This window comes from Phalaenopsis equestris, unplaced genomic scaffold (assembly GCF_001263595.1).
Source record: "Phalaenopsis equestris unplaced genomic scaffold, ASM126359v1 Scaffold000094, whole genome shotgun sequence".
NCBI classification, from domain to species: domain Eukaryota; kingdom Viridiplantae; phylum Streptophyta; class Magnoliopsida; order Asparagales; family Orchidaceae; genus Phalaenopsis; species Phalaenopsis equestris.
In genome coordinates, this window is record NW_018164536.1 from 2652367 (window position 1) to 2676203 (window position 23837).

At 33.5% G+C, this 23837-nt stretch overlaps 1 protein-coding gene across 2 annotated transcripts; it reads right to left on the reverse strand.

The window, feature by feature from the left end:
* Window positions 1-2476: 2476 nt before the first annotated feature.
* Window positions 2477-23837, reverse strand: LOC110020136 (thiamine pyrophosphokinase 1-like). 2 transcript variants are annotated; one of them, XM_020718130.1, is made up of 6 exons: window positions 23655-23744; window positions 23468-23553; window positions 19792-19864; window positions 9449-9550; window positions 4295-4544; window positions 2477-2763 (listed from the first exon to the last, which is right to left on the reverse strand). In XM_020718130.1, the coding sequence occupies exons 2-6, from the start codon at window positions 23530-23532 to the stop codon at window positions 2642-2644; spliced, it is 612 nt and encodes a 203-aa protein (XP_020573789.1). In that variant the 5' UTR covers window positions 23533-23553; window positions 23655-23744; the 3' UTR covers window positions 2477-2641. The 2 variants fall into 2 exon arrangements, with proteins under 2 accessions (XP_020573789.1, XP_020573788.1); XM_020718129.1 differs by having other exon boundaries at window positions 2478-2763; window positions 23457-23553; window positions 23655-23837.

Here is a 23837-nt window from a genome sequence, read left to right on the forward strand (position 1 = left end):
ATGATGAGAAATTTAATAATATTATCTTTCAAAAATTAAATGTTCATAATGAGAAATATCCGTCGAGACAAGCGATTGATAAATAGCTCATGCATGTCTGTGAGAAAAAAAAAATCAGATGAAAAAATTGAAAAAAATATATTTAACCTTTATATATATATATATATACATATTATTCTACTTATAAAAAAAATATCATAAATTTTTAAAATAAATTTTTATAAATTTTTAATTCACTAAATTAAGACACATGTGCGGCATGCGTCACTTTTTTTAATATTATTTAAAGCTAACAAGTTAGATGTCGTACGCGTATGGGCATGTCAAGCGAGTTCAGAAATGTCCAGCACTACACAACTCCTTAATTAGAAGTTTTCATTCATCATAGCTCAACTTTCTTATTTGATTTTAATTATAGAATAACCAAATGGATGTTTTATGTGGTCATATTTATTAATTTCAAAAATAAATATTTTTGGTGACCATAGCTTCATATGGGTGCTAAATAATAAAGTGTCTTGATGCATGCTCCTGTTTGTCACCATTAATAATGCATTCCATCCAAACAACAACAACAACAACAAAGCCTTAATCCCACTATATAGGGTCGGCTACATGAATCCTTTTTCTCCATTGCGTCCTATTTAGTGTCATACTTCCATTTAGTTCTAGTAATTTAAGATCATTTTTAATACAATAAGCCCACGTCTTCCTAGGTCTACCTCTGCCTTTCTTAACACAAATCGAATCTAAAACATCTACTCTCCTAATCGGATCATCAGATAGTTGATGTTTAATGTGACCAAACCTTCTAAGACGACTAATAATATAAACCATCTAAGATGTTTAATAATGCATTCCATCCAAGCAAATAAAAATAATCCTAACAATATAATGAAGATAAATTTACAAACACACTGCATAATTCTAACGTATTTACATATCATAAATTTATACATGAAAATGTATATTTTATTTTTATTAAATATAATGATGTTGATATTTTTAATATGTTAAAAATTTTAATAATATGCATGTAAAAATGAATGTTTAAGTACTAGATTTATAAATACATAAGAAATGTGTTATATGTATGTATATGCCCCCACTAAAATGAAGTAAACAATTAAAATTTTGTAATTATCTTTTTATCACTCTAATTACTGATAAATGCAGTAATTTGGAATAAATAAATAGAAGCCACACACAACTAATCATTTCTCCCAAACAAAGCTCAAATTATAATCCAAGGATTAGGTTATGAATTGCATTAAGTATATAATAAAGACAAAGCATAATTCCTCACAAATCACTAACAACGTTTGTAAATTAAGTACACATGCTCTATTTTCTTATTTATAAACAAGAATTAAGCCATGAGACCAATAAAGCTTTTCAAAGCTAAAATACTCATAATTACATTGATAGCAAAATGTAAATAAACCCATACAAAATTCAACAATGATAACATGTGCAATGGCCAAATAATAGGAAGGAGCATGTAAATAAGTTAAGTTTTGGGGAAGAGCATTAAAAAAAAAATAATAGAGCTAATATATATATAATGAATTAGTTAACAATAAATCAAATTCATAAATTTTTTCACATTAAAACATCATCATAACATCATGTTTATAAAATAATATTATTTTATACGAGGCGATGAAATGGAATGGTGTTTGAGCCCAGTGTATATCAAGATAGTGGTCACAGTGGTAGATATCACAATCGATCGTATTGAAATTCAACTTTAATAATCTTATCTTCAGTTGTGTTATTCGTGGAAAGTGGTGGTGTATAAATTGGAGATGTACTAAAATTTAAGCCTATATCAGATATTGGCGCAGATACATGCATGTTTTGAAAATTGAAATCCAAATCTCCATCAATAGAATTTGGACAACTATTTTCAAAGCATGCTCGTGTTTGCGCCTGTATCTGATGCATGCCTAAATTTCAATACTTCTAATCTATACAACACCAATTCTCATGAATGAAGAAAAATACTGGATGCCACAGCAAGCTACGAATGACGCCATTGAAGATGAGAATGCTGAAGTAAAAATTCAAGACCAACAGTTGCAACGACAATTATGCCTCTCATCTCGATATACATTGGGCTCATGAGCTATTCTATCCCATTGTGGAAGAAATTATTATTTTGTAAACACGATGCTATGAGGATATTTTAACGTGAAAAAAATTATGAATTTGAGTTATTGTTAATTAATTATTTTTTTATAGACTTTTAAATTAATTTAATACTATTTAAATATTAATTAATGTAATATAACTTAATATTATATTTATAATAATAGGTAATACATATTAATATTTAAATTAATTAGAATATCATATTATATACCCAAAATTATTTTTTATAATACTTTAATGAATATGCCCCAAAGGGGCGTTTCTGGAGCGTTTCATGTTTACATGAAACATGAAACACCCCCAATGGGAGCGTTTGAGCTCCTTTAAATTTTTTTTTTTCATGCTCCTCCCACAAATTCAATTTATTTGCATGCTCCTTTCTATAATTTGGTCAAATGCAATCATTCAAAATATAAATTTGCATATGAGTTGAGAAAATTGCCTGTTATTATAGAAGTTTAAAATCTATAGGGCACATGGGAATTCATCAGCATGGTTTGCGAAGGCTAATTGTCCACAAGAGATCTACATCAGATTGAACTGTAATTTTCTCCTCCCGCACAGAATTAGATGTGCTCACCAATCCACCAAAATGCATTCCCGTTTCAGCTGGAGACAAAGAAGCAGGAAAAGTTTCAGCACAAAATATTCCCAACAAATTTTATTTTAGATGAGCCTCACATTCTTTGTATTTGCTTTGAGATGAGTATAATATATTTCAAAAATCATTAAAAAATTATCATGCATCTCAAAGTAAATTTAAGGATTTTGAGATCCAACAACAACAACAATGCCTTAATCCCACTATGTGGGGTCAGCTACATGAATACTTTTTCTCCATTGTGTCCTATTTAGTGTCATATTTTCATTTAGTTATAATAAATTAAGATCATTTTTTAAACAATAAGCCCAAGTCTTCCTAGGTCTACCTCTGTCTTTCTTAACATAAGTTGAATCTAAAACATCTACTCTCCTAATCGGATCATTAGATGGTCGACATTTAATGTGATCAAACCATCTAAGACGACTCTCTATAATTTTGTCCGTCACTGGAGCTACACCAACCCTATCATGGATATATTCATTACTCATTTTGCCTCTAAGTGTAAAGCCACTCATCCACCTAATCATTCTCATCTCGACAACACTTAACTAAGTATTATGCTTCTCTTTTAAAGGCCAACATTCATTGTCATAGAGCATTGCAAGTCCCACCACCATCTTAAAAAATTTTCCTTTCAGTCTAAGAGGAACTTTTCTATCACACAAAAGGCCCAAAGCATTCCTCCACTTCAACCAAACAACTTGAATTCTAATATTAACATCCCCATCTATATCACCATCACTTTAAATAACAGACTCAAGATATCTAAATCGTTCACGCTTTTCAATAATTAGATCACCCAAAGTGACACTTCTATCACTAGAGCTACTACTACTAAAATTACATTCCATGTATTCAGTTTTAGTTCTACTCAAATGAAGTCATTTAGACTTCAATGTAGATCTCCATAAATTTCCTGAGCTTTTTCTCTCGTCTAATCCACAAGAAGAATATCATCAGCAAAAAACATACACCATGGTACATCCTCCAGTAAATGTCCAGTAAGACCAACCATAACTAATGCAAAAAGATATGGGCTTAAAGCCGATCTAAAGATTTTGACATCCATCTAAATAAAAAAAAATTTGGTCAGAATATCCTATGCCAATATATTTTTTTTCCAAACAATTGTTAAGCATGATAGTAAATAAGTGACACAACCTACGGTTTATATCATATTAGGTTTTGAAAGATCCTACTTGCTTTAACTTAAGAAAAAAATGTGATTATAAGAGAAAATGTTCCTTTTTATATTAAGCAGCATGACAAGGGAAATGCTATATATATATATATATATAAATGGAAGATTAACATAAATACCAATCAATTCTTATTTACTTACATATCTAACATCTAAACTTCAATTTTTACATGATCCCACCTTACCTATGCATGAAAAAAAAAAATGCATTTCATTTTTTAAAAGTTAAAATGATTATATTTTTGATGTAATATGTATGTAAATGGCCCTATATATATGAGTGTGTGCGTGATATAATACAAAGAAGGACGATGAAAAATATTGTGGATACTCACAAAGATCCCATTTAAGACCATGTGTTGTGGTACGAGCTGATGGTGCACCGATTGGTATCAGACCACATTGCGAACCTTCCACGGATGACTCGATATAGATCTCATGACGATGAGTTTTTGAAAGAAGAAAAATCAAACAATCATCGGATAGAAGAATAATGCGCACGTTCGAAAACCGATGAAGCACATTGATGTTACCAATTTCATGATCGAATCTTCCCCCAAGTGCTCCAAGAACAAGAATACAAAGCTGAAGTTTTAAGCATAAATATTTGCAGTAGAATTTTAACAATTAATCTAACAGGTAAGCTTGAAAACAATAGAATGGTGCTGCAAGAACTCAACTGAAGAAATGTTCTGCAAAAAAAAGTGTTAAATTCATTGATACAATTAAGTTTTTACATATAGAGATGTAGACTTTATTGATAAATATAAAGATGTTATTATTATACAATACTCTTAAATGATGGTAGATGAGTAAGAACATTTAGGAGCACATGGAATCTTGCACTGGTATTTTTGCCAAAAACTAAAATAGAAGACTGGACCATAAGATTACACTGATTCAATATTTCAAATTTCAAGTTTATTCACGTGGGAAGTGTATCTATAACACAGCTTTTCCCATGAGAGCACCAAAAAGATCAAAGTTGAAGAACATTTACAAATCTATAAGGCTAGCAATTTTTTCATTCATTATACAAGTCATCCGGGCCTTCAAAATATTTGCTAAAAAAATTGGTATTATAGCACATGAAATTGTCTTTGTGGTTATAACCCAATTACTGCACAATTTAAAGTTTGGAATAATTTGACTAAGAGGGCATCAAACAATTAGAGGAGCATTTTGGTAACAACGTCAAATTAACTACAGAGACATTAAGCATTCTGGTAATTACAAAATCATTAAATGTACGAGTGATACAACTAGTTTATAAGATATGATAATAGAACAAGGATTTGGAAAAAAATGTCAGGATAACAAAATAATTTTGTTTTATATGTACAAGATCCATTAAAATAATTAAAAGAAGACTATGCTCGAGTGTCATGAGGATTGAGCTTCTATGGCTAAGAAAGCAAAATAAGTGTAAGAGTTCCAAGTTATAATCATACTATTAGAAATAAGTATGGATAAACCAAAGAGTTACCGATGACAAAATGATTATATCAATGATCAATATTAGATCCATACCATTTTGTATTGTTTATGGAAATGGTAATAAAAGAGTTCAAAATTAACTAGTTTGGTGTATGTTATTTGCTATTGGATAAGCAAGATATCTATTGAAATAAGTTAAAATAAACATTATATTTTTAATAAGAGGCTTTAGAGTATTATAGAATACTAAGTACATGACATAAACATTTGATAAGTAAAATCAATAATACCATAAAATCAATGATACTCAGATGAATATGTTTAAGAACCTTGTATTACTTCATGAAAAATTAAGGATGGAGGGACGGAAATAGCTTTTAATCTTAAAGTTGAATAGTTAGAATGAAAAAGTGTCTCACAACTACAAAGCAATAAGAGAACATCTTGAAGATTTAAGGAAAAAAATTAGAAGAATGCTACCGATACATAACATTGGATTAAGTATTAGATAAGGAGCAGTGGAGGAACTAAGGGGCGTCTTCTATTTTTTTTTCTTTAAATCTACAAGATGTTCTCTCATTTCTTTGTAATTGTGAGACACTTCTTCATTTGCTAGTAGTGGTGGAACTAAGGGGGGTTGAGGGGAGCAATGCTCTATATTTTTAATAACTATGTAATATCATGTTATATATTAATAATTTAATATTTTTAAAATTGTAAATGTTAAATAAAAGTAGTGGTGGAACTAAGGGGGGTTGAGGGGAGCAATGCTCTATATTTTTAATAACTATGTAATATCATGTTATATATTAATAATTTAATATTTTTAAAATTGTAAATGTTAAATAAAAGTCACTTCAAACTAATTACAAAAATTATATATAACCATGACTCCTCCCATCCCCCCACTACCCGACCAAAATTATAGGCTGCCCACCTCATAATCTCCATCTCAATTCCCCTCTCCTGATTTCATTCAAAACCATCATCGAACACTGCGACACAGTTATGATTTTATATTTTATATCTTATGACAAAAAATTTAAAATTTACATATGTTGATATTTGTCAAGCATTGCAAAGGATGTCATAAGTTACCTTGAATGCAATGCATATTTAATATCAACAATCAAATATCCTCTCTAAAATTTAAGAGAAACATAATAATCTTCTTTATTTCAGAAGGTAAAATTATTTTATTAAAAATATTGTGTGTGTGTGTATATATATATATATATATATATTTGAAAAAGCCCGAGGGCAAATATATTAATACGAAAATAAATACAGGAAAGTTGTATGAGAGGACCTAAAAGAAAGCCCAACTCATACAATACAACATACACAAAAACTCAGATAAAACAAAGATACAAAAGGTAAAAAACCAGAAAGCCACAAAAGGGCACAAAAGTGCTAGGGACGTCCCACTTTAGTCCTCCTTCCTCTAGTTCTCGGAAGTGAGCCGGCTAACAAATTGGTAAGGTGTGTCCCATTGCCCGTAGTAATCAAAGTATCATCCATCAGATTCCTGAGCTCAAGTAGATCTTAATTCTTCTTCTTCCTCCTAGATGTGTAGACCTGTCACTCCCCATTCGATGATTGACTCATCTTATCAGTAGATTCCAAAGGTGGTCGGATAAGTGTAGGTCGTTGCACGTCTTGATCCCCATAAACCTGAGTAATATTAACATCGTTCTGGACCTTATGAGGCGATTGTGAAACAGTAGAAGTATTTCCATTTGTATTATCAGTGATAGGATCTACGGCAAGCGGGGTCTGAAGAAACTCCCTCCCCCACGATAGGAGGTTCCAAAGACGAGGGAGCTACAACTGGGGATTGAATAGTTGTCATATTATCTGTCTGATAAGAAGGAGATGGAATCACAGCCTCTAGCAGAACAATTTGTTTTTTTGGTCTGAGGTGGGGGTGTAGATGGTGACATTGAGAACTATTGAGAAGTGTAGATGGTGACATTGAGAACTGGAGTGTCCGAACATATGACAGTTCGAACAAATGTACGGAAAATGTTCAATCTCTACCTTCTACCAATATCCATGATGTTGTGTGCCCAACCAGATTTCCTAGGAAGCGGGTGAAGTGATGTCTCTTTCAACAAGTACTCTGATTTCAGAAGAACGAGACAAATTAAAAGTAACAATATGAGTGGTTTATAACAACCTGAGACAATAAAGTACAATACTTTTTGAGTAAAATAATGAAATTTCAGATCAAGGACACGAATCCAAACCGGAATAATTAGAGGTTTCGTACGTGAGTCAAAATCCACATACCATTTCAGAATCTTCATTGCTCTGTTATCAATCCATATTATCCTTCTAGCAAATAAGCGCATGTAATCTTCTTCATTGCTAATTTGAATAAAAATGTATCTCCCATCTAATAGCTCGATTTTTCATTCTCCAACAAGGAGTATAAGTTCAAATTCTTTGCAAATGAACTCCATTTTGGGATGACCATATAGAAATTTCCCAACCAAATTCAGACGACAGGAGGAAGCAAGTTGAATACCTTCAGCTTCTGTAAAAAAGATGGCAGACTTCTCATTCTTCCTACCAGGTTTCTTGATGTTATTCCCCCACACAAACGAAAGAGGGGAAAATGATGATTTTGGTGTGCCTGAGACATGGACACCGACAAGGGCAGCTGCATAAGATTTGTCCGAAACCATCTTCAAAGATAGTTGCGACGTTAGAGAAGAAAGCAGGCTGGGAAAAAATCGCGTCGAAATAGCCGAAGCTAAGAAAGGGATGGTGGGTTGAGACGGAACGGGCGCAAAGAACGCAAAAACGAGCGGGAGACGAGCCTAGCAGAGAGGAAACAACGAGCGGCGAGACGGGCCGCAGAGCACGCGAGCGGGCAACACGCGATCGAGCGCAGAACACGCGAGCGGGCAAGCCTTGTCTCAGAGCCGCGGGGGAGTAATTTTGTAATCAAGTTTTTAGCGCCGTTGTCGGAGAAGGTAACGGTAAATTAAGTAAATTTGGTAAATTAAGAAATTTAGCGATAAAGTAAATAATATATATATATATATATAATTATTAATTCTTAGTTCAACATTGAATCATTGAGATGAATATAGATCACTTAAAATTAATAATATTTATCAATTTATAAATAAATTCTAACTTGAAAGATTTCACAGATACAAAAAAAAAACTATCTTAAAAATATAATTACAACATTTTAAAATTGAAGCTCGTCAAAATCATTTTTTTTAGAATATCTCGACAAAATAAAAGATGATTCTCTTGCAAGTTCTTGATAACATATATTGAAAATAATATTGCAATGAGTTTCCATATAAAATCAATGATTGATGATTTCAATGCCATAAAAAATTATCAGACACAATTTAAGATGTACATTCATAACAATAAGATTAAAAGAATTATTTTTTTATTTTATACGTTACAACAACAATAACAAGAAGTCTTTATCACACTATATGAGGCTGGTCACATGAATCCTTTTCTCCAATGAGTCCTATTTAGTGTCATACTTTAATTTAACTCTAATAGATTAAGATCTTTTCTTATATAATATGCCCAAATCCTTTTAAGTCTACCTCTGCCTTTCTTTTTTTTTTATAAGTTGTTCTCAATAATTTTTTTTCATTTCATTTATTTATTTTTTTTGTTAAAAAATAAATTTTAATTTCAATATATTTTAATTGATTTTTTAATTTTGCCTCCCTCACTTTACATTTTGGTTCCGCCCCTGATTGCTAAATTACTATATAAATGAAATGTTAACATTAATGAAATATAAAATTAGAAAAGATATAAGAAGAGAATAATAATATCTTAAAAAAAATGAGAATAATAATATCTTCCAAATTCATATGAAAGAGGCCAAGTTTTACCTCATAATGAGAAAAAGGAGTAGTTTCATGTCATAGCATGTTCATTTGTACCCAAAATATTTTATTCATTGTAATGCATAGTTATAGACTATAGGAATTACAACAAAAGCACAGTTTAAATCATCAGTGTTAACAAAATATGATTTAGAATTATAGTCAAGCGCTTACATTCGATTTCTCCAAAATGGAAGGGCCCCCACAAATAAAAGTTACACACTTGCGTAAGTCGGTTGACCCTTGGTCATGAGATTTGTCCACAATCTCAACCCCCTGCAATGGATGACAAAATATGACAAAATACCAAACAAAAAAAATAAAATAAAAACAAAAGAAATACATATTGCCCTGCTGGAGTATTTAGCTTCAAAATAGAAAGCACATAAGAAAAGCAGCATGCAAATGAAGAGTTATTGTAACCAGAATGTCTGATTTTGAAACAAAGCTCATTTGGAGAATTGCATCAAATATTTTAAAAAGATAGTTGTTCCGCTATAATTTATTTCCGTGCAAGTGATTCATAGAAGGATCATACTAGGAGATGAGGCATCAACTACATTAATGATCTGCCTAGCTATGAATAATATTAGTTTTTATTTATAAAATTTATCTCAGGAAAAGTCTAATCAGATGGAAAATAGGAATCTAATTGCAGTAAATAAAGTTTCAATTTACAATTTATTGTCTTTCATATGACAATGATGATTACTATTTTCTAGAATAAGTGACGGAATTTCGTTAACCCTTAGCTAAATGTGTGTACATCCATCATTAATTAAATTATGTGACTTCACTGGTTTTATGGCCTTCCCAACAACCTTTTTACTTACATGCACGTAAAGATTTTTAGCTCTTGTCAAAACCAAATTCCACCATATTTCCTCCGTCTTCAACATGGAAAACAGCTTTTAAAACATAAAAATTATCACAAACTACTAGTAGGAACAATGACACCTCCATAAGTTAAATAAACTTTAAGATTAACAACATAGAATGAAATGCTGCAAATCAATGGTCCGCATGGTCTAAGATTAAGATATTTCTAACCATGTTTTTTAATAGTTCCGTAATATCGATTTGTAAATACAAAAAACTACAACATGACTCATGGCGAGGATAGTTTTCTAAAATATCTACAAATACCAATCAAATAAAACTATTAATTACAATCCATGAATCACATAGTTCGGAATGTCCATCATAATGCTGATGATAACATGCAAATCTCTCTCGATAAAACATTGATCCCCAATTACAGACCATAAAATCTTACTACAGGTTATTATCTAAAATTTCTCAAAATTTCACTTCTTACATCTTAAATATTGGAATTTCCCAACTGTGCATGGAAAAGTGAATTCTAATTCAATTTGACATCAAAAGAGTGCCAAAACTACAACATATGCACTCCCTTCGCCAACATTATGTTCTGGAATACTGCTGAAAAATGAGGTAAGATAGACAAAACATGACCATTTCTTTAATTATTGGATGCAATCAACTTACAAGACCAACGCATCATTACATAAAATGAATATACAAAATATTCTGGAAAAAATACGAAAAAACGTGAAGCCTCAAGCATACTATCTTTTATGGTAACAGGAAGCACGAATTGAAGAATGATGGAAGTGGAAACCTTGGAGGATTTGTAAGAAATGATATTATGTTAAAATTAGAAAATAGTTTTTCTTGTATAAGCCTTCATCCGATAAATACAATCTTCCGCCAAAATTTTCATGTTCACTTAGTGCGCGTTTGGGAGCCCATTCCTTCGGTTTATCGTCTCCGGAACGACAAATGGTGCATTTGGGAACCTCTTTTTCGAGTGAGTTTCACGGTCAGCGAGTTGCTGATCGGCGAAAACCGAAACGGAGGGGAGCTTGTGCATTCCGTGGCAAGAGCTCCGTTGTGAGTGGTAGTTGATGTTGCTACCCCTCTTCAATTTGCGAAATACCTAACCATATTTGCGCAAATACCCCTCATCCCCTCCCCTCATTTGTCACCTGTGTCTTTTGTGCAGAAACTCGGTTGCGCTCGCCTCCCTCTGTTGTCGGTGTCGTCGATTTGTTGTTTCCCTCCATTGAAGGTTTTTCATTTATGCCTTTTTTGCGTTTTCGGTTTCCCACTACTTCATTTCCTCGTTCGGCTTCACAGAAGGTTGATTTGCAATGTGTTCGGCTTCTGCATTCGTTTGTGTGCACCATTTTTCTATTTTTCTAAAAAATTTTGTTGGATATGTTTATATTATGCCTGTTTTAATGTTAGTAATTTTTTTCTTCAGTCAAGAGAAACATTTTGAAGAGAAAAATTCGAGCACTGGTTCTATTTTTTTCTATTTGAAAGATTTTTAACATTAGAAATGCATTGTTTTGATGCAAACTTGAGGGTTACATGGTTGATAGTTAGCAGCATCTATTTTTCTCACGATCATTTAGAAGAAATTATGGAAGGGTAGATATATGAGTATTGTTTTTCTATTTTTCTGAGAAATTTTCTTGGACATGTTTTTCATATATACATTCTCACGTTAGTAATTGTCGATTTGTTTACTCTTTCCTCATCTTCAGTCAACGAGAATGTTTTAGGGTGAGAAATTTGAGCATAGGCTTCATTTGTTTTTATTTGAAAATTTTTTACCATTAGAAATGTATATGTTTTGAGGCAAACTTGAATGTTACATGACAGATAAGTTAACAACATTAATTTTTCCTCCTAATCATTCATGAGAAGTTATGAAATGATAGATATATAAGTACTATTTCTCTATATTTCTGCGAATTTTTTTGGACTTGTTTTTTAAATGTTAGTTCTAATGTTAGTAATTGCCAATTTGTTATTTCCTCATCTTCAGTCTACATGAACATTTTGGAGGGAGAAATCTGAGCATTGATTTTATTTTTTTTAATTTAAAAGTTTTTTACCATTAGAAATGTATATATTTTGAGGCAAATTTGAAGGTTGCATGACAGATAAGCAAACACCATCATTTCTCTCTCATGATCATTCAGGAGAAGTTTTGCAAGGATAGATATATGAGTACTGTTTCTTTGTATCTTTGAGAATTTTTCTTGAACTTATTTTTTAAATGTCTGTTATCGTGTTAGTAATTGCTAATTTGCTTGCTCTTTTATCATCTTCAGTGTGCAACATTTTTGGGAGAAGAGAAATTTGACCACTGGCTTCATTTTTTTATTTGAAAGTTTTTTAGCATTGAAAATGCATAAACTTTGAGACAAACTTGAAGGTTATATGGTAGATAAGTTAGCAACATCAATTTTTTCTCTTAATCAATCAGGAGAAGTCATGAAAAAATAGATATATGAGTACTATTTCGTTGTATCTCTAAGAATTTTTCTTGAACTTGTTTTTAAAAGCTTGTTCTCATGTTAGTAATTGTCGATTTGTTTGTAATTTCCTTCTTTTCATTGTACATGAACATTTTGGGAGAGAAATTTGAGCACTGGCAATGCATTTGTTTTAAGCAAACCTAAAGGTTTTATGCCATATAAGTTAGCAATAGAGAAATATTATACAATAGTTATTAAAAATAGTGAATAATATAAGGCTGAATGATTATTCTATATTGATGTACAACATTTTAAAGAGCTTAACTAAGAACAAAAAAGACAGCTAATCTCCCAAATTAAGAAGAAATGTACTATTCAACTAACTACCTTGATATAGAAGAAAATAAATAGAGATTCCTAAGATTACTCATACAGTTCATAAACTTCTAAATATCGAGTATAACAAATATGGTACACAATCACAATTATTGACGAGATCTTTCAACACTCCCCCTCAAGCTGACATGAAGATGTCACTCATGACAAACTTGCTAACTAGATTCTCGTGTTGCACTTTGGGAAAACCTTTTATTAGTATATCTGTTGTTTGACTAGCACTGGGTATCTAGGACATACATATCACACCATTATTTATCTTCTCCTTGATGAAATGTTTGTCAACTTCTACATGTTTTGTTCTGTCATGTAGAACTGGATTATGAGCTATAGAAATTGCAACCTTGTTGTCACAGTAAACTTTAATAGGTGCTGGTACAAGAATCTTCAACTCTTACAGGAATCTTTTTACCCATAACACTTCACATAATCCATGTGCCACCGATCGGAATTCTGCTTCAGCACTACTCCTTGCCACCACACTTTGTTTTTTACTTTTCCCGCCTACAAAGATACAATAACCTGATGTGGATCTTCTATCATTTACATCTCCTGCCCAATCTGTATCTGTGTAGGCCTCTATCAGAAGTTCTTTTTTTTTTAACAAAAGTCCTTTTCCAGGAGTTCTCTTGAGGTATCTCAGAATTGTGAATACAACTTTAAAGTGAGTATGTCCAGGTGAATGCATGAATTGATTCACAATACTCACTGCAAAAACTATGTCAGGTCGAGTGTGAGCCAAATAGATTAGTGGCCCTACCAATCTTTGATAGTGTGCTTTCTCCACTACCTCATTAGCTGCTGCTATTTTCAACTTTACATGAGGTTCAATTGATGTATCTGCTGTCTTGCAACCTATCATCCCTGTTTCATTGAGTAAATCAAGCACATACTTGCTTTGATTGACAAAAATTCCCTCCTTGGATCTTGCAAACTCCATCCCGAGGAAATATTTCAGCTTTCCCAAGTCCTTAATATTAAATTCGGCTTCAACTTTCCTCTTCAAGTTGCTAATCTCAAGAGAATCATCCCCTGGCATGATTATGTCATCTACATAGACAATCACAATGACTACTTTACATTTGATGGAATGTTAAAAAAAAGGGTGTTATCAGCTTGGCTTTGAGAGAATCCACGTCTCTTGATAACACCACCAAAACGTTCAAACCAAGCTCTAGGAGACTGCTTTAATCCATACAGACTTTTTTAATTTGCACACTTTGCCTTTTTCAAATTTTTCTTCAAATCCGGGTGGCAGGTCCATATATACTTCTTCTTGCAATTCTCCATTTAAAAATGCATTCTTTACATCAAATTGATGAAGTGGTCAAAGTTAATTTTAGCAGCAGTAACAAAAGTTTCTTGGTAATCAATACCATAAGTTTGAGTAAATCCTTTTGGTGCTATTCTCGCTTTGTATCTCTCCACACTTCCATCAGCTTTAAACTTCACCGTGAACTCCCATTTGCATCCAACCGTCTTTGCAGAATAAGTTCCATCATAATAGTACAGCCCATTTATTTCTCTAACAGTTCAAATCATTTTTACTGAGTTCAGGACCTGAAAAACACAATTGGAAGGAGAGAATGGAATAATCAGTCTTTAGATAATTTGCTAAGGGAAAGAAGATTACATGTAAGTTTTGAAACATATAAAACTGATTTCAAAATGATTTTTTCGGAAATTTTAATATTTCTTTTTCCTGCAGTAGGTGAAAAACTGTCATCAGCTATTCTGATTTTTTCGAAACCGGAACATAGATAATACGAATTAAATAATTGAGAACAGCTTGTCATATGATCAGAGGCTCCTGAATTTATGATCCAATGAGTGGTACTTCCTAGAACAGATAAAACCAAAAAATTACTACCTACTTGTGCTATAGAACCGATATGAGCATTATAGAACCGATATGAACCGATATGAGCATTAGATGATGAGCAAGATTTCAGCAGTTTAAGAAGATGAATTAATTGCTCTTTACTAAATGGAGATGACTCGGCCTCATTTGTTGTAGGTGTGCTATGTTCAACATATTTTTTTCCCTTACAATTAGGTGGTTTACCATGCAACTTCCAGCATTTTTCGCGAGTGGCATGACTTTCCATAGTAGTCACATTGCAGGTTGTTTTTGTATTCTACATGCTGGTTGTGAGAAGTTTTACTGCTTACTTGAGCTTCAGAAATGACCAGCGCTGATCCTTCCACGGACAGAATTGAAGCTGCAGTCTTCCTCCCCAACATCACATGCTTCTGACTCGCTTCTCTCATTACCTCCACAAAAGCTTCACCAATTGGAGGCGGGGGATTTCTTTCAATTATTCGGCCACGGACTTCATCATATTTAACATTTAAACCTACAAGAAATTTGAAGATTCGGCCAATATCCACTATCGTACTGTTTGCAGTCATCGATTGATATCCACTCATAATTATTGAATAAGTCTAGGTCCTGCCAAATCCGCTTAAGAAAATTGAAATACTTTGTCACAGAATCCTCACTTTGGCAAATTTCCCCAAGTCATAGAGTTAACTCATAAATTTGGGATTGATTTCCAAGATCAGAGTGCATTTCTGAAACATTGTTCCATAATTCCTTGGCTGTAGAGTAACACAGGTAATTTGCACTTATCTCTTCAGTCATGAAATTGACCAACCATGTCATTACCATTGAGTTTTCCGTATCCAAAATGACATAAGTTTTGTCATTCACGTCAGGCTGCTTAGTATCATCTGTGATATAACCAATATTTTCTCTTCCTCGGAGATACATGCGAACAGGTTGTGACCATCCAAGAAAATTATCACCATTTAGTTGGATTGTAGTGATCTGAATGGGATGGTTTTCAGATGTATTTCTCTGAGGTTCGGACTGAGATGACTGAAGAGGCTGGCTTGTCCTAGACGTAACTTCAGACATTTTAGAGATGAAAAGAAAAAAAATTCAAACTTAGGATTTTTTGCTCTGATATCATAAAAACAGTGAACAAAAAAATATAAGAAGGCTAAATGATTATTCTATATTGATGTACAACTATTTAAAGAGCTTAACTAGGAACAAAAAAGATAGCTAATCTCCATAATTAAGGATAAATATACTATTCAACTAACTAACCTAATACAGAAGTAAATAAATAGAGATTCCTAAGATTACTCGTACAGTTCATAAACTTCTAAATATTGAGTATGACAAATATGGTACACAATCACAATTATTGACGAGATCTTTCAATAGTTATTTAAAGCGATGATGAAAAATAACTATCAAGACACCCAATCGGTCACCATTTATAAATTTTAAAATTGACAAGTAAGTTTTTCCACAGATACTACCTGTTGTTAGATAACACATAGAAGTGTTGGAATAAATGAAAAAATTGGTGATTATGGATGGAGTCTTCTTTGATTAAGAGATCTCACTGAGCTCTAATGATTTGTTGAAGAACACAATCTGACTAGTGTGATTGAAACAGAGACAAATGATTGATGATAACTAATATGCATATAACCTTCAAGTTTGCATCAGAACATAGGCATTTTTAATGGTAAAAATCTTTCAAATAAAAAAAAGAACCAGTTCTCAAATTTCTGCCCCTAAATGTTCTTCTTAGACTGAAGAAGAGGCAAGAGCAAGCAAATTAACAATTACTAACATGAGAACAAACATATAAAAAACAAGTCCAAAACAAATTCTCAACGAAGCAGAAAAATAGTATTCATATATATCTAACTTCTCATAACTTCTCCTGCATGAACATACGAGAAAATAAATTCTGCTAACTTGTATGCCATAGTTTTTGAGATTTATCTGATCTTATTGCTTTGGATGGTTTGTGAACCTGTTGGTTTATTGGTTTCCATTTACAGTGATGCTTTTGGACTTTGTTTTTGTGACACATTTTACTTTTATTGTGAAATATTTTGTAGAGCAATAATGGAATAAAACAAAACAAAAGGCTCCAATGATTACCAATTGTGAATTGAAAAAAACAGCTCTACAACTTTTTACAGATATTGCCTGGTCTTTATGCCTAAAGTACACAATTGGTGATCCTAAATGAAGCCCTTTCTGATATCATGGATTTGAGTCCGAGCTCTACTTTTAAATCCTCTCTACCAAATTTGTTTTCTTTTTGATATCATGGATTTGATTTTGAGCCTCCTCAAGATTGGTGCATTTTAGCCATCAATATAATATTTTCATTTGAGTAAATCTACTAAAGTTGTCACTATTCAAGAAAATATAACCTAGTCGACTCAAAATATTCATTACAATGGGGTTTTTTGAAGTCATTTCCCGACACGAGGCATCAACTTCCTGTTTTTGAGAGCCCAGGTGAGTAAAGGGAGGAATGAACTCTTCAACAAAATACACTCGTCATTACAGAGTGTCATCGAAAGTGCACTCGGTGTATGGAGGAAGAAGTATGTCATAATCCAAAATATGCCTACGCATTGTTCAAAAAACAAATGAAGATAAATTATTGCGACAATATCACTCCATAATATTATACGAAGATATCCATCATGAGATAATATCGATTTTAGAGTCTTAAATGAAGATCTTACCTACATGCCTGAGGAAGCTAACCAACATCGGGCCGAAATTTAGCGCTTCAAGACTAACGAGTACAAAAGTCTTGAAGGAGAAGCGTCCAGGAGATGATACAGTTAAGAGAGTTGATTACTGATATTTTGGTAAGTGCAAAGACTGTACTATGTGATATCACTTGCTAATTTATTGTTGATGATTCATATGTCAACGCTACGTTGGTTCTCTGGATATATATGTTCTAAATATTTGTAGCAATCTATATTATAGTTCTTTTATGTACCTTGATAAGCTTTTATTTTTAATTTTAAGACAATTTACTTTTTGATATTTATTGAAGGTTATATTGCTTTCTGTAGCAATCTATATTATAGTTCTTTTATGTACCTTAATAAGCTTTTATTTTTAATTTTAAGACAATTTACTCTTTGATATTTATTGAAGGTTATATTGCTTTTTTTGGTTAATTGGAGCTATAGTATTTTATAATGACAGAAAATATGAGTTCAAGAGCGTCATGTAGTTCGAAAGTTTCGCTTTGCCATTGTGGCGATAGGTGATTCAGTGCCAATCAAAAAGAAAAGACAGCTACGAGAGAGGATTTTACTCTTGTCCCAGAAACAAGACTCTTACTGATTGTGACTGTTTCTGTTGGGTTGATGACACTGATGAGTTCCACCAAACCATGATCATGTGAAGAGAGATGCTAGCAAGGAGAGGAGATTGTCCTAAAGACTTGATTCGATCATCAGAACTTCAAGACGGACATCATTCTAGGACTGTTGGTTACTGTTATTGTCCTTACTATTGTAGTTATATCATTCAAATAACTGATCATTTTTTTATGTATAAGAATATTTTGCATTGTACTGATGTTTTTCTTGTGGTAGAACATCTTTCTGTTATTTAGTTGTAATTATTCTGAAAAATTGCACTTATTTGAATATATTATATATATAGGAATAGGGGCAAAACAGACTTCTCATCAGAAATAGCAGCATCACAACAGATCTCTTAAACAGACCACTGCTTCTTCATCAGCAGTTTTCTGACAGCTCCTAATAAGTTGCTTCTCCAGGAAGTAGCTTTACAACTGCTTCTTAGAAAAATAGCCGCCACCCCAAACACACCCTTAGAATGATTTTAAATTATAAGATCTGTAAAGGAAAATGAGTGCATTTTTCTTCACACATGAAGTTATTCAAAAAGTTGCATTTGAGAAGAAAATGATTGCTCTCATTTCATTCACATTATAAATTATAGGAAACTTTACATATAAACCACACAATTCTTATGTATTTAAATATTTAACACCCAAAGTTTGATATTTACACTAATAACATCTTGGTGTCATAAACCTATGCATGAAAATGTGTATTTCACTTTCACGAAAAGGTCTGTTTCACTTTTATATAGGTAATGTTGGTGGTATTTTTGATGTCGTATTAAAGAATTGAGTTATATGCATGTAAATGTGAAAGTTTAGATGTTAGATATATAAATACATACAAATTATGTGGTAAGTATGTAAATGCCCATAATTTATATTATCATAACCTACATAAGTTGCTTGCATGTTATCTTAATTTTGTTTATGAATAAACAAGATGTATAATTTTTTTCAAAATTTGAATCTGTGATTAATTTTTTATGATGAAAAATTGTAATATACTGCTTTAAATAGAATAACTGCATAACCAAATTTGTGATGATTAGGGTAAAACAAAGCATTGCTAATTTTTTTCAATTTCATTTCTGGTGATTTCAAGCATTTGAGCTGGCTTAAAATGGGCCAAAGAAATTGAGCAAATTCTGGCATACTTGGTTCAAAATCTAAGCACGAATTAATTTTGCGCTTGGTGCTACTAGTTCCATTCGATTTTGAGCCACCACCAGACCAGCTAGAGATCAGTGTTAAATCTATTCCCATCTCGGCTGCAATCTATTATTCTTCCTTTGATATAAATAACCTAAACTTTCACCTATTCATACTATAACAGAATAGAGATAATTGCCTATCTTGAGAATAGAAATGACGATAACTCTCGCATGGATGAGCAGAGACTACACTAGCCTTCTGGTTAGGCTTTTTTCAATTCATCATAAATTGCATTATTTAATTTTTATGATTTTAAAAACTTTTTTATATTGCTAAAAGCATTAGAAGCATAATTTTGACACGAATTGGTAAAAATGTCATAGATGATTTCAGATTCTCACAAGAACAACAGAAAGAAAAAAACACAAAACATAAGTCATCAAATAATATTTCATACCAAATCAGAATAGTAATCCTTCACTTCTGCTCTTATTGAATCCATGTCACCATTAATTACATCTGGTTTGTACCTATCACCATAAAAAAAAATTGTGTCTGAATAAGTATAAACACTACCACCTATAAATGCATATCAATTATAATTCAACCATCAAACATAATCAACACAACGTATGTATAACATCAAGAAAAGAATTGACAAAAAAAGCTATAGTTCTCACATTTCAGCCAAAAGGACAGCACTTCTTTAAAAAAATTTAACCAAATACTCATTACTTTACAGACTTTAAAGACCAAGGAAACTTCATCTAATTATTGACTAATTATCTTTAATTTTTCAATCCCTCTTATTCATAATTCACACCTCCAATTTCAGCTCACAGACGATATCTTGTGAGATGAATGAAGTAAGCTTGAGCCAACATCTGCCAGCCAATGTCATAGCCACACAAGCTAAATGAAGAAAATTAAAATTTTTTTTTTCAAAATATATGTTTATTCATTAAACTTCAGGTTGCCTCAAGTAGTTGATGCATATATGTCTAGGGTTCTAAAAACCAGACATAAATGTTTCGATTTTTCCATCCTAATGTTGTAACAAACGACGACAATAAAGTAAAAAATAGAACGAGTAAAATTGCACGCAGAGGAAAAACACCAGAGCGACACACGGATTTACGTGGTTCAGCAAATTTTCCTACGTCCACGGAGCTGCAGAGGATTTTATTTATTTGAGGAATTACATCGTCGAGTGCCTCGATGTTTATAAGAAAATATTTATTTTCTTCTCTCCCCTTCCTCTCTCTCTCTCTTCCTCTCTTTCTCTTAGCTCTCAAGATGACTTGGCTTTGTCTTGCTTGGCTTGCATTTCCTTTAAACCAAAAGAGACTATTTATAGAAACCGTGAGAGCGGTAGGTGGAAGGTAGGTGAGATGTGATAGGTGAGCGGTAGGTGAGTGTGGTAGGTGAGCGGTAGGTGAGATACTTAATTAAGAAGCTAATTAAATTCTGTGGACCGGGTCTCCACATTACCCAACAATTCTCCCACTTGGAGACTGAGACACTAACTGCATCACCTACTCGCTGTATCATCTACTAGTTGTACCGACCTTTTTTCTTCAAGCATGATCTCATCCACATCTGCAACTCGAAGCCTTTCTTCATGCTAGAAGCCCAGCTGAGGTCGAGCCCAACTTCCGCTCTCACGAGTAACACCCTCAGTTAACATATCACCGTCAACGTAGCCTCGTACCACCAAGCTCTTTCCTGGGTTACTCTTGTATCTGCTTACAACTCTCACTGCATGAGCAATATCCTGCCCCTGCTGAAAGCCCTTTTCAACAATCCAACCATATACTGCTTTGTACCTCTTACTGCCACCAAACACAGTTTTCACCCGATACACCCACTTGTTGTGCACTGCCTTCTTCTTTGGTGGAAGTTCTGTCAGCTCCCAAGTCTGATTTTCTGGCAGGGAATCTGTCTCCTCCTTCTTGGTCAGCTCCCCCTTGCTCGAATTCTCATCTTGTAAGATTTCTTCATAGCTCTATGTTTCTCCACCATTTGTTTGTACAATGTCTGATTTTCCTGCCTTTGGCGCTCTGCCACTTTTCAGGAAATGGACCTTCTTCTACTTCCCCATAATGCACCTCTGACTCATGTGTCCACGCCTGAGCAAACCTGTAGTCATATATAGTGTGTCAGTTTTTTTACACTGAGCTAATGCTAATGTTCCTTTGGTAACCTTCCAAGTGCTATCTAAGAACACTACCGAATGACCACCCTCCACCCTCGTTGAACTGCCCAACAGAGATGAGGTTTTTCTTCAACTCACGAACGTGTCTGTCCTTTTGCAAAACAAACCTGTAGTCATATATAGTGTGTCAGTTTTTTTACACTGAGCTAATGCTAATGTTCCTTTGGTAACCTTCCAAGTGCTATCTAAGAACACTAACGCATGACCACGAACACACTCATTGAGCTGCCCCACAGAGATGAGGTTTTTCTTCAACTCAGGAACGTGTCTGTCCTTTTGCAAAATGTCTCCCATCTCCACCACGTCTAGAGCTTTTCCATCAGCCAGATATACCTTCCCAAAATTACCTGCAACATAATTTCGCATTAACTCCCGACAGGAAGATGTATGGAAGGAAGCCCCTGAATCTAGAATCCAGTCACCAACATAACTGTAAACTGTCAGAAATAGTGCATAATGTATTTCTTCAGTTACAACATTAACACCATCATTCTCCTTCTTCTTAGGATTCCTGCAGTTCATTTTTATGTGGCCAGCCTTGCCACAATTCCAACAGGTTGTCTGCTGACCAGACTTTGATTTTGGTATTCCTCTGTTTGAGTTCCTGTAATGTGATCTCCCTCTGGAATCAACATTCAGCGCCGAACTTGAACACGAGGCCTCGCCATAATCCTTCCTGCGCACCTCCTCAACCAAAATCAAATCACGAATATCATCATATTTCAGCTTGAATTTACCTGCAGAACTGTTAACTATCATCCTCATGACTTCCCAACTATTTGACAATGATGACAACATCCAATTTTCAGTAATCATCAGAACTATAAACAATTTGCAATAGTGCATACTGTGTTTTTACAGTTACCATATTTGCGTTGTCATTCTCCATCTACTTGGGATTTCTATAATTCTCTTTATGTGCCACCATCTTCAAGTTGAATAACTTTTTCATCAAATGCACATTGTTATTCGCCGATGGTTTTTCATACATACCTGATAAAGTCGCCATGAGATCTGCAGTAGTCATCTTCTTGATGACGTTGTGGGCAACCAATCTCGACAAGGTTAATCATATAACTCTCAGAACCTGTCGATCCAACAGATTCCATTCCGCCTCGTTCATCTTGTCTGGTCGTTTTCCTAGTAACGAAAAACAAAGTTTCTTCTCATAGAGACAGTCCTCTATCTGCATCCTCCAGTAAGCAAAATCTGTGTCATTGAACTTCTCGATCCCCTTCTCGATCCCCGAGTCTCGATCCCCGAGGTCATCACTTCGTCTCCGCCTATTGTTCTTCCTTAGATTCGAACCAAAGCTCTGATACCAGTTTTTGTGAAAAACGATGATAACAAAATAAAAAATGGAACGAATAAAATTGCACGTAGAGAAAAAACACCAGAGCGACACACAAATTTACGTGGTTAGGCAAATTTTCCTACGTCCACGGAGCTGCAGAGGATTTTATTTATTCGAGGAATTACGCTCGACGTTTACAAGAAAATTTCTATTTTCTTCTCTCCCTGCCCCCCCTACCGCTCTCATGTTTTCTATAAATAGTTTCTTTTGGTTTAAAGAAAATGCAAGCCAAGTCAAGCAAACCAAGCAAGACCAAACCAAGTCACTCTTACCTCGATTACAAAATATATAGTCTTATTTCACCAAAAAAAAAAAAAAGGAAAGAAACAACAATTTGTTTTAAAATTAACCAAAAATTTTTTTCAAGGCGAAGTTAATTGTGCAGCACCATGTTTTAATCAAGACTATGAATTTCAGTACCCTGAATAACACAGAATTAATTCTAGGATCTGTACCACCACCACGTTCATCCTCAATTAAAAATTAAAAGAAATAAATAAACGATGAAGATTATTATTAGTAAAAAAAAAAAGGAAAGAAAAGAAGAACAAACCTAAGCCTAACCTCCCACGGATCCTCATCGGGAAAAAATTCCGGCATTCCATCAAAAACACTGTTTGCCCCTCCATCCGCGCAAACCCTCAGCTTCGCTGTTCACGAAGCAAAACTCCAGAACTTAACAAATCGAAGCAAAGACAAACAAAAGGAGTAGAAAACCAAGAGTTAAATTTAGAGGGAGGAGGGAGAATACCGCGTTCCCAGAGGAGAGGAGCAAAACGAGGGAGACGCTGGTTTAGGATAATGAGGGCGTCCACCGACGACGGGAAATTATCGGTGGTTTCTAACGATGAGGGAAGAAGAAAGGTGGAAGCGTGGCGCATCACCTCCATTGACACTCAGGTCTTCGGTCCTTGGCACTTCGCTCATAAAGAAG